At 50.1% G+C, this 17,263-nt stretch overlaps 1 protein-coding gene across 1 annotated transcript in view; it reads left to right on the forward strand.

Annotated features, from left to right (window-relative positions):
• TYK2 (tyrosine kinase 2) overlaps positions 1-17,263 on the forward strand; it is a 112,151-nt gene that overhangs the window by 56,921 nt on the left and 37,967 nt on the right. The window contains exons 4-7 of the mRNA XM_015407598.1: positions 5,552-5,699; positions 10,628-10,791; positions 11,902-12,286; positions 16,838-17,032. Coding sequence (XP_015263084.1) covers positions 5,552-5,699; positions 10,628-10,791; positions 11,902-12,286; positions 16,838-17,032 — 892 coding nt within the window. The remainder of the gene's footprint in view (positions 1-5,551; positions 5,700-10,627; positions 10,792-11,901; positions 12,287-16,837; positions 17,033-17,263) is intronic.

Here is a 17,263-nt window from a genome sequence, read left to right on the forward strand (position 1 = left end):
TGATAAAATACTTACAAGAGAAAATGAATTGAAAGACTTTGGAACACTACAAGCAATGAAGATTAATCTTACTAACTGGGAGAAGCTACAGTTAAAATCTAGATTTGCAAAAGACAAAACAAGAGGCTTTACAAAAGCAAATACAAACTTAGATAAAATTTGGTTGTCCTCCGCAGATAAACTGATTCAAAAAATATACAACTTCCTACTAGATGACGAGTTCCAAGTAGAAAAAATAAAACCATGCATGAAGGTTTGGGAATCAGATATAGGAAGCAATATAAGCATAGAGAAATGGTCAAAAATGTGGAATTCAATGAAATTACTAAGAGCCACATCATACAAAGAAAATATTTTCAAAATGTTCCATAGGTGGCACTGGACTCCAGAGAAATCATTAAAATGCTATAAGACTGTATCAGGGAACTGTTGGAGATGTGAAAGAAATGTTGGCTCTTTCTATCACATTTGGTGGAGATGTGAAAAAATTGTAAAATTCTGGAAAATTATAAAACAACTTATCCAAGAAATAGTTGATATAGACCTGAATCTGGCCCCAGAAATATTCTTATTAAATATCCTACCTGATAATATACAATATAATGATGCACGTTTAATTTTATACATCCTCACAAGCGCCAGAATTGCCATAGCAAAATGCTGGAAATCAGACAAAATTCCAAGCAGAGAAGAATTAATTGCAAATATCTTAGATATTAAAGAAATGGATAAAACAAATATGTTGCTAGCGGGGAAAATGGATAGTGTTTAAGAAAAGATGGCAAAAATTAGACAACTGGTTAAAAATGTATGGTTAAAAAGCTCCAAAAGTATTGTAAAATGGAAATATGAAATGCTATCTATGTTATATACTGAAAACCAATAAAAAATACTTATAAAAAAAAAAAAAGAAACTATGAACTCCAGACCTATACCCAAAGAATGTTGTTTTCTTGTCTGCTAACATCAGCTAGGAGGATACTCTAACCTACAAGGGAAAGTCGTACTATTCAATAGGCTTTCATTAGTAAAGGTAAAGGTTTCCCTTGCTCGAAAGCCAGTCGAGTCCGACTCTAGGGCTGTGGTGCTCATCTCCGTTTCAAAGCCGAAGAGCCAGCGCTGTCTGAAGACGTTTCTGTGGTCATGTGGCTGGCATGACTAAACACCAAGGCGCACAGAATGCTGTTCCCTTCCCACCGAAGTGGTACCTATTTATCTACTTGCAGTGTCTTGCTTTCGAGCTGCTAGCTTTCATTAAAGGTAAAGGTAGAAGTTTCCCTTGCTCGAAAGCCAATCGAGTCCGACTCTAGGGTTGCGGTGCTCATCTCCGTTTCCAAGCCGAAGAGCCAGCGCTGTCTGAAGATGTTTCCGTGGTCACGTGGCCAGCATGACTAAACACCAAGGCGCACGGAACGCTGTTCCCTTCCCACCGAAGTGGTACCTATTTATCTACTTGCAATTTCTTGCTTTCGAACTGCTAGGTTGGCAGGAGCTTGTTGTCCTCTGAAGTTGGCTCAATTTCATGTTTGTTGCATCTGTGACACTGTCTAACCCTCTCATCCTTTGCTGTCCCCATCTTCTTTGATCGTCAATCTTTCCCAGCATCAGGGTCCTCTCCAGTGAGTGCTCCCAGTGAGTGCTCCCTTCTCATTGCAAGTTTATTATTGTCTATTTACTGTAATTTGTGAACCTTGCAGCAATTTCTTATCTGTCCATGTTTGTTGTATGAATTGCTGGTCCCCTTATTGTGCCAGTGCCATATTTTGGGGGGCCCTAGGCAGACAGTGGCTCAAGTGGTTAAGACGCTGAACTGCAGGCTGTGGAAGGTCGGTAGTTCAGCAGTTCGAGACCCAAGTGTGCCGCATGACGGAGTGAGCTCCCATCTCTAGTTCCAGCTCCTGCCAACCTAGCAGTTCGAAAGCAAGGAATTGCAAGCAGATAAATAGGGACCACTTCGGTGGGAAGGGAACAGCGTTCCGTGAGCCTTGGTGTTTAGTCATGCCGGCCACATGACCACGGAAACGTCTTCGTACAGCGCTGGCTCTTCGGCTTTGAAACGGAGATGAGCACCGCAACCCTAGAGTCGGACTCAACTGGTTTTCGAGCAAGGGAAACCTTTACCTTTTTTTTAGGCAGACTGTGCCCAGGGCCCCCTTCTGCCCACTATCGGGCTCATCCTCGTGCTCCCCCCCCCGTCCACCTGCGCGTGTTCTCGCCTTCCCACAAGCCCTCTCACCACCTGCGCTCCCAGCGACCTGCGTCACATTCATGCCCATTTCCCCAGCAGCGCCAGCTACGGCACGCAACCGCTGTGGCCATCAAGGACAGTTATCACTGTGCAATACCTCTGCACAGTTCCCCATCAACGCTGGGAGCATGGGTGGTGCAGCGCTTGCAAGCAAATGGGCACAGAAAGGCACACAGGCAGGTGGCAGGGTAGGTGATCAGGAAGGCTCCCAGAGCCAGTTTGGTGTAGTGGCTAAGTGTGCGGACTCTAATCTGGGAGAACCGGGTTTGATTCCCCACTCCTCCACTTGCACCTGCTGGTGTGACCTTGGGTCAGTCACAAGTTCTCTCAGAGCTGTTCTCCCAAGGGCATAGAGTCATAGAATCGTAGAGTGGGAAGGGACTTCCAGGGCCATCTAGTCCAACCCCCTGCGCGAGGCAGGAAATTCACAAATACCTCCCCCTCCACACCCCCAGTGACCCCTGTTCCATGCCCAGAAGAAGACACAAAACCTCCAGGTTCTCCAGCCAAACCGGCCTGGAGAATAATTGCTTCCTGACCCCAAAGTGGTGATCGGCATTTCTCTGGGTTTGTAAGAAAGGGCCACGAGAACTAAGTTCCTGAGAGAGCTCTCTCAGCCCCGCCTACCTCACAGGGTGTCTGTTGTGGGGAGGGGGAGGGAAAGGAGATTGTAAGGTGCTCTGAGACTCCTTTGGGTAGTGAAGGGCGGGGTATAAATCCAATCTCTTCTTCTTCTTTTACCTCACAGGGTGTCTGTCGTGAGGAGGGGAAGGGAAAGGAGGTTGTAAACCATTCTGAGACACCCTTGGGTAGTGAAGGGCGGGGTATAAATCCAATCTCTTCTTCTTCTTCTCTAATCTGGGAGAACCGGGTTTGATTCCCCAGTCCTCCACTTGCAGCTGCTGGATGACCTTGGGCAAGCCACAGTTCCGTCAGAGCTGTTCTCTCAAGAGCAGTCCTGGAAAGATCTCTCTCAGCCCCGCCTACCTCACAGGGTCTCTTGTGGGGAGGGGGAGAGAAAGGCGATTGTAAGCTGCTCTGAGACTCCTTTGGGTAGTGAAGGGCAGGGTATAAATCCAATCTCCTCCTCCTCTTCTTCCTCCTCCTCCTCCTCCTCCTCTTCTTCCTCCTCCTCCTCCTATTTTTCCTTTCTGCAAACTGTGCAAAACTGAATTTGTCAAGAGGGCTTTTCTTGCCTTGACCTGGATAGCCCAGGCTAGCCCGATCTCATCAGATCTCGGAAGCTGAGCAGGGCTGACCCTGGCAAGTATTTGGAAGGGAGACCTCCAAGGAATACCAGGGCTCAGATCACGGAGGCAGGCTATGAACCCAGCTCTCTGGAAACATCCAAACCCCACTAGGAGTGGCCAGGACTTCCAGGCATGCAAGCGCATACACACACACACACACACACAAATACCCACACAAAAAAAGACTCGCACTGCACAAAATGATTCACAGAGTTGCTTGGAAAAGGGGCTGCGGTCTGTACGGCTGCATACAGCTTGCTGAAACTAGGATCCTGCTATGGAACTTTTTTATCATCTAGGCCCCATTCACAGGGAGAAGTTGCCACGCCGAAGATACAAATATCAGGCGGATTTTTGGTGCGCGATCACACTGCAACATCTGGGAAGCATAGTGCACCTGTGATGGCCAACCCGTGGCATCCTGCCGAAGACGCGCAGTAAAAAACTACTGCGGAAAGTGCACTAGTATCCGGGAAACGCAGGTCAGGGGCGGGCGTCTGATCGCGGGAGCATTAGTATTCCGCGGCATCCAGCGCCCGTCCACGTCCCGTCGCAAACTGGATGTTTTCCGTAAGCACATGCGCACAAACACATAACAAAGCAATGCTGCTCCGTGGAACGGCGCATGCGCACAAACACGAAACGCTTGCCGCGCCGCTTCATTGCCATGCTCTAGCCTCGCCGTGTGATCGCCAGCTAACAGCCTAAGTGCGAAGCCTCGGGGGACCGTGTGATCGGGCTACCGTGCTTTATCTTGCTCCGGGGCGAACAGACACGCCTCCCCCCCCCCCACGTTATCTGGCCCATGTGACCGGGGCCTTCATGTATCTTGGCAAGACTCCCGCTTTGCTTCACTTCTGGGTTGTTTTTTTAAAAACTTCTGGTTGATTCTACAACCCTAACCCTATTGTATTGTCTACTGGACGTCCATTCCCGTTGTTTGTGGTGACTCGCTCTGTGGAACCCGCCTTGAGTCCCCGTGTGAAAGTTAATGCAAATAAATAGAGATAATGTACAAATTCATTTTTCCTACGTTTCTGGGAGCCCCCCCCCAAGTACATAGAAGCCTCTGACTTACCTGTGGGTGACCCCACTGTGTTTCCAACCCCCCCCCAAATATAGTCGGCACCAACGCTCCCTCTAAGCTGTGGAGTCTTGTGAGCAGCAATTCTACTTTGTGAGCTACTTGACATTAAAGTTGTGAGCGAGCGATTTGGCTGCTGCATCAATTCGTTTGCTCTGGAGCAGTGTTCCCTCTAAGCCGAGTTAGTGTGAGCTAGCTCACCGTTTTTTAGCCTCCGGCTCATGCATTTTTGTCTTCGCTCAGGAAGGGTGGCTCCAGAGCAAACTGACTGACGCAGCGGCCAATTTCCTCGCTCACACCTTTAACGCCAGTCGCTCACAAAGTAGAATTCTTGCTCACAAGACTCCACAGCTTAGAGGGAGCGTCGCTCCGAAGTTATCCTTCCTGGGCTAAGACAAAAACGTGTGAGCTGGAGGCTACAAAACTGTGAGCTGGCTCACACTAACTCTGCTTAGAGGGAGCACTGCTTGGCACCATTGTGTGTGTGTTGGTGTGTGTGTTTTGTGTGCTTGCCTGGAAGTCATGGTTCACTTATAACGACCCCTACTAGGGGCTTGGACATTTTCCCAGAGGGGTGGCTTGATATTACCTGCCTCTGTGATCTGAGCCCTGGTATTCCTTGGAGGTCTCTCATCCGAGTACTCGCCAGGGTCGGCCCTGCTCACCTTCCGAGATCTGACGAGATCGGGCTTGCCCGGGCTATCCAGGTCAGGGCCGTAGTGAAGCTCCTGTGGCTATGGCGGATGGTGCTGCCCAAGCAACATTTTTTTTAAAAAAAATCTGCACCACTAATCAAATCTCCAGTGGCCAATCAGAAGCCTTGCTGGGTCAGAGCCCCATCTGGGCCTGCCCACTTTTAAAAAAAACCACTTGGCAGGCTCCGGAAAAGGCACGGGAGGGCACCGCGTTGGGAACCCCTGCTCTGTCGTACCTGGACGCCACGTCGCTGACTCACTTTCTCTTTCCCAGATACTATTTCCGAAACTGGCACGGGATGAACGAGAAGGAGCCGGCCGTCTGCCGCAGCATCCCTCGCCTGAGCGACGTGGAGGACAAGAGGGGGGACCAAGGCAGCGCCCTGCTGGATAAGTCGTCCTTCGAGTACCTCTTTGAGCAGGTACGCCGCTTTGTTGACGTCGGCCCGTTCAGGCTTGGCCCGCTCCGTGTCTCAGCCGCTGCGTCTTCCGGGGCTGTTCGTTGCTTTGGATTCTGAACATAAGAACATAAGAGACGCCAATGTTGGATCAGGCCAAAGGCACATCCAGTCCAACACTCTGTGTCACACAGGGGCCAGAAATACCAGGTGCCCTCAGGAGGTCCACCAGTGGGGCCAGGACACCAGAAGCCCTCCCACTGTTGCCCCCCCCAAGCACCAAGAAGACAGAGTATCCCTTGCCCCAGAGTCTATACCTTGTGGCTAAATAAGAACATAAGAGAAGCCAATGTTGGATCAGGCCAAAGGCCCATCTAGTCCAACACTCTGTATCACACAGTGGCCAGAAATACCAGGTGCCCTCGGGTGGTCCAGCAGTGGGGCCAGGACACTAGAAGCCCTCCCACTGTTGACCCCCCCCCCAAGCACCAAGATGACAGAGCATCCCTTGCCCCAGAGCCCCTGTCTATACCTTGTGGCTAATAGCCACTGATGGACCTCTGCTCCATATGCTTATCTAATTCCCTTTTGAAGCCGTCCATGCTTGTAGCCGCCACCACTTCCTGTGGCAGTGAATTCCAAGTGTTAATCACTCTTTGGGTGAAGAAGTACTTCCTTTTATCTGTTCTAACCCGACCGCTCAGCAATTTCATGGAGTGCCCACGAGTTCTTGTATTGTGAGAAAGGGAGAAAAGTACCTCTTTCTCTACCTGCTCTTTCCCATGCATAATCTTATAAACCTCAATCATGTCACCCCTCAGTCGCAATGCATGGCTAGGAATAAATACAGTGAAGCAACATGTTGAATACCGGCAAACAGATTGATGACTTACTGAACCAGTCCTCGAAAAATCGTCCCTGCTTGTGATCAGTGAACAGAGCATGAGCCAAACTGGCAGGTGTTCATATGTCCCTAGCCAGGAGTAAGCTACGATGTCCATGTTTGTACAGAATGCAGAACCGTATTTAAGACTAACTGTGGTTAACAAAACAAAGTATGAATCCAGTGGCACCTTTAAGACCAACAAAGTTTACTTCTGGGTATAGGCTTCCCTGTGCACGCACGCTTCTTCAGATAAACCAACTTCAAACATGGTTTCAGATTTTGGTTTTATATTCCCTGACAAACCAACACAACAACAGTGAGTGGCCAGGCCCCCCCGTTCTCCTAACCAGGGTAGGCAGTACAGCCCACAGCTGGCCTCAGGCCGTGAGACAGCAGACGGCGTTCATCCCTGCATGGAAAACCAGGGATCTGGACCTTTCCTGTATGCAGCTAGATTCAAGCCCAGTAGACCAGCAATATTCCCGGGGTATTAGCTTCGGAAAGTCAAAGCTCCCTTCGTCAGACAGAAGTCGGATTAGAGATCCTGGAGTCCTTGTATCCCAGTCTGAAGACAGGAGGGGTGTTGAAAAGAAGGGACTCGGGATGCAGAGGCGATTCTAAGAACATAAGAACATAAGAGACGCCAATGTTGGATCTGGCCAAAGGCCCCTCCAGTCCAACACTCTGTATCACACAGTGGCCAAAAATACCAGGTGCTCTCAGGAGGTCCACCAGTGGGGCTAGAACTCCAGAAGCCCTCCCACTGTTGCCCCCCCCCCAAGCACCAAGAAGACAGAGCATCACTTGCACCAGACCGAGAGTTCCCTTCGTCAGACAGAAGTCGGAATGGAGATCCTGGAGTCCCTTCTATCCCAGTCTGGAGACAGGAGGGGTGTTGAAAAGAAGGGACTCGGGATGCAGAGGGGATTCCGTTTTGCGTTGTGCCTCTGCATCCTGACTTCTTTGCACTGTGCCTCTGCATCCTCCTTTGCCACACCCCCTCCCCCTTTCGGACTGGGGAATGAGGACTCGGGGATCTCCATTCCAGCTTGCATCTGACGAAGGGAGGGGTGCTGCAACGCAAGGAGCCAGGCCGCAGAGGCCATTCAGTTGCCTTGGAGGTACAGTAACTTTATGCAGTGTCCCCGATCGGCCACATTTCCCGGTTAAGGGAAGAGGCTGTTCAGACAAATTACAAAGATGGTCTGACTTCGATGGTAACTAGAGAAAGAAATTTTACTTATAGAAATAGAAGCGCATCTCGCATGACATGTTCGTGTAGGTACATTTAACTTATTGTGAACTTCAAAACAGGTTGACAGAGAGAGAGACAGAGAGTGAGAGAGAGAGAGTCTTATTTATTTACTATTTATTTATCTACGTCATTGATATCACGCCTTCCCCCCCAGTGGAGACCCAAAGCATCTTATGTCACCCTCCATGTTATCCTCACCACAACCCCGTGAGGAAGGTCAGGCTGCAAGGGTGTGACTGGCCCAAGGCCACCCAGCAGGCTTCCATGGCAAATCGGGGGATTTGAACCCGGGCCTCCCAGATTCTTGTCAGAGGCTCTGACCACTACACCCCGATAGCGCTCCCGTCCATGCTTTCCATAGGCCTGTCCAAGAAGGTCAGGAAGCCCCCACACTCCCCCCCCCCCCCCGGCTTTCTGCAAACTGTACAGGGCGGAATTATTCAAGAGGGCTTTTCTGCAGAGGTCACAGGGCTGCACTGTACAAAACAGATCAACAAACCTACTTGGATAAACAATAAGGGACCGTACTGTCGTGTATAACTTACTGTAGGTAGGATTCTGTCGCGTAATTTTTGTCCTGCTTAATGTGTCACTATCAAGACATATACCATTCTTAGAACTGACGCTTTCTGGTTGGTTCCAGACTTTTAAAACCCTACCCATTGGTTACTCGATGCCCCATCTTGTCAATTGTACTGACTCACTTTATGGTCAGGGACGTACATAGCTGAAGGACCTCCTTTCCCCATATGTTCCCCAGAAAGCACTGCGATTAGGGTCACAACATCGATTGTCCCTCCCCTGTCCTAAGGAAGCCAGGCTGGCTATTACCAGGGCCAGGGCCTTCTCGGTGGCGGCTCCCTTCTGGTGGAACGAGCTCCTGGAGGAGATCAGGGCCCTGCGGGACCTGATGCAGTTCCGCAGGGCCTGCAAGACGGAGCTCTTCCGCCACTCCTCCACTTGCACCTGGCTGGATGACCTTGGGCAAGCCGTAGTTCTGATAAGAGCTGTCCTTGAAAAAGGGCAGTTTCTTTCAGAGCTCTCTCAGCCCCACCTACCTCACAGGGTGTCTGTTGCGGGGAGAGGAAGGGAAAGGAGTTTGTAGGCCGCCCTGAGACACCTTTGGGTAGTGAAGGGCGGGGTATAAATCCAATCTCTTCATATCTTCTTATGCAGTTCCGCAGGGCCTGCAAGACGGAGCTCTTCCGCCAGGCCTTTAATTAGGAGCCGCCCCCGATAGGGAACCCTGTCCCCTGAAGCCACAAGAACAGCCTGTGCCAGCCGCACCAAGATTAGATCAGTGGGCTGACCACTACGATGTAAGACTGAAGGTCGACCGCCATCATTTAATAATCTGTTACTGTTATTAGTTGCTACCACTTTCAAATGTTGATACGTTTTATCTGATTTTAGGACTATTTAAATTGATGTGTATGTTTTATTCTGTTTGTAAGATGCCCTGAGCCGCTCTTGGCTGGGAGGGTGGGATGTAAATCTAAATAAGTAAATAATCTGCCTCGAGTCCCCATGAAGAAAGGTAAAAGGTCAAGGTTCCCCTTGCTCGAAAGCCAGTCGAGTTCGACTCTAGGGTTGCGGCGCTCATCTCCGTTTCAAGGCCGAAGAGCCAGCGCTGTCCGAAGACGTTCCCGTGGTCATGTGGCCGGCATGACTAAACACCAAGGCGCACGGAACACTGTTACCTTCCCCACCGAAGCGGTACCTATTTATCTACTTGCCATTTCTTGCTCTCGAACTGCTAGGTTGGCAGGAGCTGGAAATGTTTATTAAGGTGTACACATGTTAAAACATACTATGGTTAAGTGAAAGAGTCTAAATTTCAAACTTTAAAAACTTTTCTAATACAAATACACTTGACGGGTAAACACTTTTTAACTTAGGACCAAACTCGTTTCGGCCCCTTCGGGCGTTCCTCAGTGGTCACTGTTCTCTATATTACACTGTAAAGGTAAAGGTGAAGGTTTCCCTTGCTCGAAAGCCAGTCGAGTCTGACTCTAGGGTTGCGGTGCTCATCTCCGTTTCAACGCCGAAGAGCCAGCGCTGTCCGAAAGATTTAAAGGGGGGGGGGGAGGAAGCCATGGCATTATACTATTGCTCATTATACTATTTCTTTCAACAATTTCAGACTACAACATCTGGTTATATATAATATACATATACAAAAACCTTTTACATGTGTATTTTGGATGTGTGTCAGTGTAATATAGAGAACAATGATCACTGAGGAAGGCCCAAACGGGCCGAAACGCGTTTGATCCTAAGTTAAAAAGTGTTTACCCGTCAAGTGTATTTGTATTAGAATTTTTTTTTAAGTCTGGAATTTAGACTCTTTCTTTTAACCATAGTATGTTCTAACATGTGTACACCTTAATAAACATTTGTAATTTTGTATAATATAGTGTTAGCTTGACCCTCTTAGTTCACAGATATATCTTGGGTTGAGTCCCCCCCCTTTCCCCCCCAGTTTTTGGCAGGACCTGGGGCCAGAGACGGGCGCTCACTCCGTCACGCGGCACTCGGGTCTCGAACTGCCGCACTACCGACCTTCCGGTCTGCAGTTCAGCATCTTAACCACTTCAGCCACCGCAGCTCCTATCCATGAAGAAAGGCAGACTATAAACAATGTAGAGGAATAAATGCGTGATCCCAGGCGGTATCCCTGGCACGCTTTCTTAGTCCGAGGCAGCTAGCTGCCCAGGCACAGCCATCTGGCCAGGACCGGGGAAATTCTGAGACCATTACGCTTGGGAACGTCCCTTCCTTCAAGGCTGATCCCTTTTCTCTTCCTCCCAGGGAAAATATGACTTCGTCAACGACGTCGCCTCTCTGAAAGACCTCCACAGCGAGCCGGAAGTCCACCAGTTCAAGAACGAGAGCCTGGGCATGGCGGTCCTCCATCTCTGCCACATGGCCCTCCGGAGGGGCGTCTCCCTCGAAGAGGTGGCTGAGAGAACCAGGTGACCATCACCTTCTGCCTGGTCCTTTTAAGTGGAGATGCCGGGGATTGAACCTGGGACCTTCTGCATGCCGAGCAGAGGCTCTGCCACTGAGCCAGGGTCTCAGGTCAAGGTCTCAGGTCACCTCCTGCCTGGTCCTTTTAACTGGGGATGCCGGGGACTGAACCTGGGACCTCCTGCATGCCAAGCAGAGGCTCTGCCACTGAGCCAGGGTCTCAGGTCAAGGTCTTTCCCATCACCTCCTGCCTGGTCCTGTTTAACTGGAGATGCCGGGGATTGAACCTGGGACCTCCTGCATGCCAAGCAGAGGATCTGCCACTGAGCCAGGGTCTCAGGTCAAGGTCTTTCCCATCACCTCCTGCCTGATCCTGTTTAACTGGAGATGCCGGGGACTGAACCTGGGACCTTCTGCATGCCTAGCAGAGCCTCTGCTACTGAGCCAGGGTCTCAGGCGGAGGTCTTTCCCATCACCTCCTGCCTGGTCCTTTTAACTGGAGATGCCGGGGATTGAACGTAGGACCTTCTGCATGCCAAGCAGAGGCTCTGCCACTGAGCCAGGGTCTCAGGCAGAGGTCTTTCCCATCACCTCCTGCCTGGTCCTTTTAACTAGAGATGCCGGGGATTGAACCTGGGACCTCCTGCCTGGTCCTTTTAACTGGAGATGATGGGGAATTGATCCTGGGACCTTCTGCATGCCAAGCAGAGGCTTTACCACTGAGCCGCGGCCCCTCTTCACAGCTCTCCAGGGTCTCAGGTCAAGGTCTTTCCCATCACCTCCTGCCTGGTCCTTTTAACTGGAGATGATGGGGAATTGAACCTGGGACCTCCTGCATGTCAAGCAGAGGCCGTGCCCCTGAGCCACAGCCGCTCCCCTTGGAACGGTTAGCATTTGTAGATAACGTGAATATTGCTGTGGAATCACGCTCCCCTTAGAACGGTTAGCATTGATAGATAACGTGAATATTGCTGTGGAATCACTGGGGCAAAGTTGAATAGCAGGCGGGAAGTGGGGTGCCGATCGCCGAGCTCCACCCCTCTTTCGGGCGAGGTCTTCCTCCGACCGTTCGGCCACTCACACCGCTTTCCGTGCTTTCCGTCTGGCCTTCGCAGCTTCAAAGAGTGCATCCCCCGCTCCTTCTGCCGGCAGATCCAGCAGAACAACTACCTGACCAAGTTCCGCATGAAGAACATCTTCAAGAAGTTCGTGCAGCGCTTCCAGCGGCACACGATGAGCAGCGGGAAGCTGACCGAGCAGGACATCATGTACAAGTACCTGGTGACCTTGGAGAACCTGGCTCCTCGCTTTGGGAGCGAGCGGTTCCCGGCCGTCTCCCTAGAGACGGTTTCCGGAGGGGAGACGGTGCCGCTCTACATCAACGGCGGGCACACCCCTCTTGAGAACTCCCACGATGCTCCGGACAGCAACAGACCCGCCACCCACGAGGTCATGATCACGGGCACCGAAGGCATTCAGTGGCGGCTCATGTCCACTGAGGTAGGTTCGTCAGCCACCCCCCCCCCTCGTTGTGGGTACATCTCCGCCTCTCTGTGTCTTTACCAAGCTCGTTTTTCTTGGGAACTGGAGCGCTCAGCTTTCTCAGGGGAACTTGGCAGTGCCTGCCAACCACCGGGTTGCTCCATCCCATCTCGAATCAAATTTGCCTTGATTTATAGGCTCGTCCCGAGGGTTCAGAGCGAGAGTGTGAGAATCAGAAACCTGGATCTACCAGTGATGAAAACCAGGTGGGACGGTTGGGCCAAAACTATCCCTTGAACTGGAACAGAGCCTGAACTATTATTTGGAAGTTGTCATTGAAACTTTTTTTTTTTAAAGGCCAGATTATCAGCTCGAACTCAGAGTGCATCCAAAGAGAAACCTTGTCGCGATAGAGTACTTCAATAATCTTTTATTTTGTCTTGTTTTATTTAAAACCATTTATGAGCTGCCTTTCTTCTGAACGGAGCTCAAGGCGTGCAATATAACTAAAATACGTTCTAATGGAAAGTACTTACAGTATTAAGTGAAATGCATAAAACAGAGTGCATCAAAAGTACATAAAACCCACAATTAAAAGCACAATTTAGGACTGCTTTAACCAAACACAGCCCTAAATAAATAAAACCAGTTTGGTGTAGTGGTTATCGGGGAGAACCGGGTTTGATTCCCCACTCCCCCACTTGCAGCTGCTGGATGACTGTGGGCAAGCCATAGTTCTCTCAGAGCTGTTCTCTCGAGGACAGTTCTGGAAAAAGCTCTCTCAGCCCTGCCTGCCTCACAGGGTGTCTGTTGTGGGGAGGGGGAGGGAAAGGAGACTGTCAGCCGCTCTGAGACTCCTTTGGGTAGTGAAGGGTGGGGTATAAATCCAATCTCTTCTTCTTCTTCTTTTACCTCCCAGGGTGTCTGTTGTGGGGAGGGGAAGGGAAAGGAGTTTGTCAGCCGCTTTGAGACTCTTGAGTGAAGGCGGGGTATAAATCCAATCTCCTCCTCCTCTTCCTCTTCCTCCTCTTCCTCTTCTTCTTCTTCATCTTCTTTGTCTTCTTCTTCTTCCTCCTCTTCCTTCTTCTTCCTCCTCTTCCTCCTCCTCTTCCTTCTTCTTCTTGTTGTTGTTCTTCTTCTTTTCCAGCTGCTTTTCAAAGATCAAGAGTGAAGGGGCCAGCCGCACCTCCTTAGGGAGGTTGTTCCATAATCTTGGGGCAGCCACCGAAAAGGCCCTCTCTCATGTCCCCGCCTGGCAAGCTTCTCTGATTGACGGGACAGTCTGGAGGGCCTCTCCCTGAGATCGTAATTCCCAGGCAGGAACCTATTAAATAATAAAGAATATTGCCGTGTAAGCCCGAATGCCCAGGAAGATTTAGGTTCAAACGCAGCTAAGGTTTGTTTTGGCTTCTGAACGGCTGTGCCCTTGCAAAGTGCCAGGAGGCAGGGCGGAGGACAGAAGCCTGTTGGCTTTCAAAGCAAAGGCCCTGGGGCCGTGCGCTGTGCTCCGAAGAACCCGCTACAGGAGTGAGTTCAGCTTCGTCGTGCTTTATTTTGGAACACCGTGTTCTCGTGCATTTTTCTGCCCTTTTCCCTTCCCTTCTGAATCCAGCCACCCATTTCTTTTGCTCCCTCCCCTCCCCTCTTTTTCTAATAAACCCTTTTGTATATATAAAGATGTTTTTTGACTCCACGTAGCACAATCTGTTTCTCTGGGATAATTCTCTGAATCTCTACGCCAGTTTGTGTGTCGTGGTTAAGTGCGTGGACTCTAATCTGGGGGAACCGGGTTGGATTCCCCACTCCTCCGCTTGCACCTGGCTGGATGACCTTGGGCAAGCCGTAGTTCTGATAAGAGCTGTTCTTGAAAAAGAGCCATTTCTGTTAAGAGCTCTCTGAGCCCCGCCTCCCTCCCAGGGTGCCTGTTGTGGGGAGGGGAAGGGAAAGGAGTTTGTAAGCTGCTCTGAGACTCCCTTGAGTAGTGAAGGGCGGGGTCTAAAGCCAATCTCCTCCTCCTCCTCCTCCTCCTCCTCCTCCTCCTCCTCTTCTTCGCTTGCTAAACAGCATGGGTGCTACATAGTTGGCTCTTTTGGCCAGAAGGGCTTCCGATTGGCTGTGCATATTATTTATTCATTTTTTTATTAAACTTAGCCAGTGCTCCCTCTAAGGTGTGAAGTCTCGTGAGCAGAAATTGTACTTTGTGAGCTACTTGGCATTTCAAGTTGCGAGCAAGCGATTGGGCTGCTGCATAAATTAGTTTCCTCTGGAGCCCTCCCTTCCTGAGCAAAGACAAAAATGTGTGAGCCAGAGGCTAAAAACTGCCAGCTAGTGTTCACACTGACTCAGCTTAGAGGGAACGCTGCTGCAGACTAGAGAGATCAGTTCCCCTGGAGGAAAAGGGCTACTTGGGGGCAGTGTTCCCTCCAAGCTGAGTGAGTGTGAGCTGTCCCACAGTTTTTTAGCCTCCGGCTTACGCATTTCTGTCTTAGCTCAGGAAGGATGGCTTTAGAGCAAACTGATTGAGGCAGCAGCCAAATCACTTGCGGCTCACAACTTTAATGCCAAGTAGCTCACAAAGTTGAATTGTTGCTCACAAGACTCCACAGCTTAGAGGGAACATTGCTGGGGGGGGGGGACAACTCTGCAGCATTACACTCCATTGAGGTCCTTCCCCTTCCCAGGCTCCGCCCCCCAACCTCCAGGAATTTCCCAACCCGGAGATGGCAAACCTGTTAACTGAAACCAGGGAAAAAGACAGGTACGGAGGGCCCAAACCAAGGCTCCCTCTAAGCTGTGGGGTCTTGTGAGCAAAGCTTCTACTTCGTGAGCTACCGGCATTAAAGTTGTGAGCAAGCGATTTGGCTGCTGCCTACATTAGTTTGCTCTGGAGCCCTCCTTCCTGAGCTGAGACAAAAAGGTGTGAGCCAGAGGCTAAAAAACGGTGAGCCAGCTCACACTGACTCAGCTTAGAGGGAACACAGGATAGAAGGAAGGAAGGAAGGAAGGAAGGAAGGAAGGAAGGAAGGAAGGAAGGAAGGAAGGAAGGAAGGCTCCCTCTAAGCTGTGGAGTCTTGTGAGCAAAAATTCTACTTCGTGAGCTACTTGCATTAAAGTTGTGAGTGAGCGATTTGGCTCCTGCATAAATGAGTTTGCTCTGGAGCCATCCCTTCCTGAGCTGAGAGAAAAATGTGTGAGCCGGATGCTAGAAAACAGTGAGCCAGCTCACACTGACTCAGCTTAGAGGGAACACAGGATAGAAGGAAGGCAGGCAGGCTCCCTCCAAGCTGTGGAGTCTTGTGAGCAAAAATTCTACTTTGTGAGCTACCGGCATTAAAATTGTGAGCGAGCGATTTGGCAACTGCATACATTAGTTTGCTCTGGAGCCCTCCCTTCCTGAGCTGAGACAAAAATGTGTAAGCCGGAGGCTAAAAACACTGTGAGCCAGCTCACACTAACTCAGCTTAGAGGGAACTCTGCTTTTAGCCCTCCCTCCCGTGCACAGCACGGCTCAGGGCAGGTAACAACAAGCTAGAACAATCATAAAGTCGTCGTTAAAAACAGATTAGCATCACTGCACAGCAAGAATAAAATCAAATCGTATGGCGGCTTGAGGCGCTAATGGCATAAATCATCCAAGCGAGATTGTGCCACTGGTGGAATTATGCCACCAGTGGAAACTGGCACAACGACCAGTTTGGTGTAGTGGTTAAGAGCACATATTCTAATCTGGGAGAACCGGGTTTGATTCCCCACTCCTCTACTCGCAGCTGCTGGTGTGACCTTGGGTCAGTCACAAGTTCTCTCAGAGCTCTCAGAAGCAGTCCTTGAAAGAGCACTCTCAGCCCCACGTACCTCACAGGGTGTCTGTTGTGGGGAAGGGAAGGGAAAGGGATCGTAAGCCGCTCTGAGACTCCTTCAGGTATAAATCCAATCTCTTCTTCTTCTTCCTGAGGTGGATGTTGTTTTTGTAAGTGTTGGATTTATAATATTTCATTTTCAGGCTTTTCTAGCCATTGCCGTGCCTTGGACTATGGGCGTGCCAGTTTTCAGCTTTCTGGGAAGCCTTTCATCATTGTACAGATTTTTGGAAAACAGTTTCAGCCCTCCATTTTGAGCAGCGAAAATGTAAGTGGCTCTCCTTCAGATTTCCGCCTCCCCCCGCCCCCCGCCATCTGTCTTAGATTTTGCAGGTACCAGCATTCAGATTTCTACGTTGTGTGGAAGTACTTGAACAACTGGCTATCATGTCCCCTCTAAACCTTCTCTTTCCCAGGTGGCGGCTGCTTCTTCTTCCTCTTCCACTTCCTCCTCCTCCTCCTCCTCTCTATATATTTGCACACCCCTAATCTGTATCCCTCACGTGTGGTTTGAAAGTGCAGAACAGTGGAAAACTCAGACCTTCCCAAAGGCATCGTTTCTTTGCTTCTGCCTCTGGTTCTGAAGTTTTGTTGCTTGCATTCCAGTGGGTGAGAAGGGAGATCCAAGTTTACCATTCCACAGTGTTGCTGTAATGAGTGGAGTACAGGCTGATGGTTACAGATGCGGACTCGTTGTCTCTTGATCTTGCAGAGGATAGAAAGCCATCCGCACAGGGGTTATTTGGGGAGGAAGGCCAAGACTAAGGACCACAAACCCAATGGGCCCTACCAGCCGGTGGAAAAATGTGAACCCAAGTGGGTGCGCTTCTGCGACTTCCAGGAGATCACACACATCATCGTCAAGACCTGCAAAGTCAGCATCCATCGCCAAGACAATAAGTGCCTGGTAAGTAGGAGACTGCCGTGCTGGTATTCCACTCTCACAGAGAGAGGGAGCAAGTTGCTGCTTTGATATACAGGGATTGTTTGATATCTGTGTCACTGGTGGGGAGATCTCAGGAACAAGAACATCAGAACATCAGAACATCAGAAGAGCCTTCCTGGATCGGTCCAGTGATCCATCTCATCCAGCCTCCCGTCTCACACAGGGGCCAGCCAGTTCCTCTGGAGGGCCAGC

This window comes from Gekko japonicus, unplaced genomic scaffold (genome assembly GCF_001447785.1).
Source record: "Gekko japonicus isolate JY-2015 unplaced genomic scaffold, Gekko_japonicus_V1.1 scaffold3344, whole genome shotgun sequence".
NCBI classification, from domain to species: Eukaryota; Metazoa; Chordata; class Lepidosauria; order Squamata; family Gekkonidae; genus Gekko; species Gekko japonicus.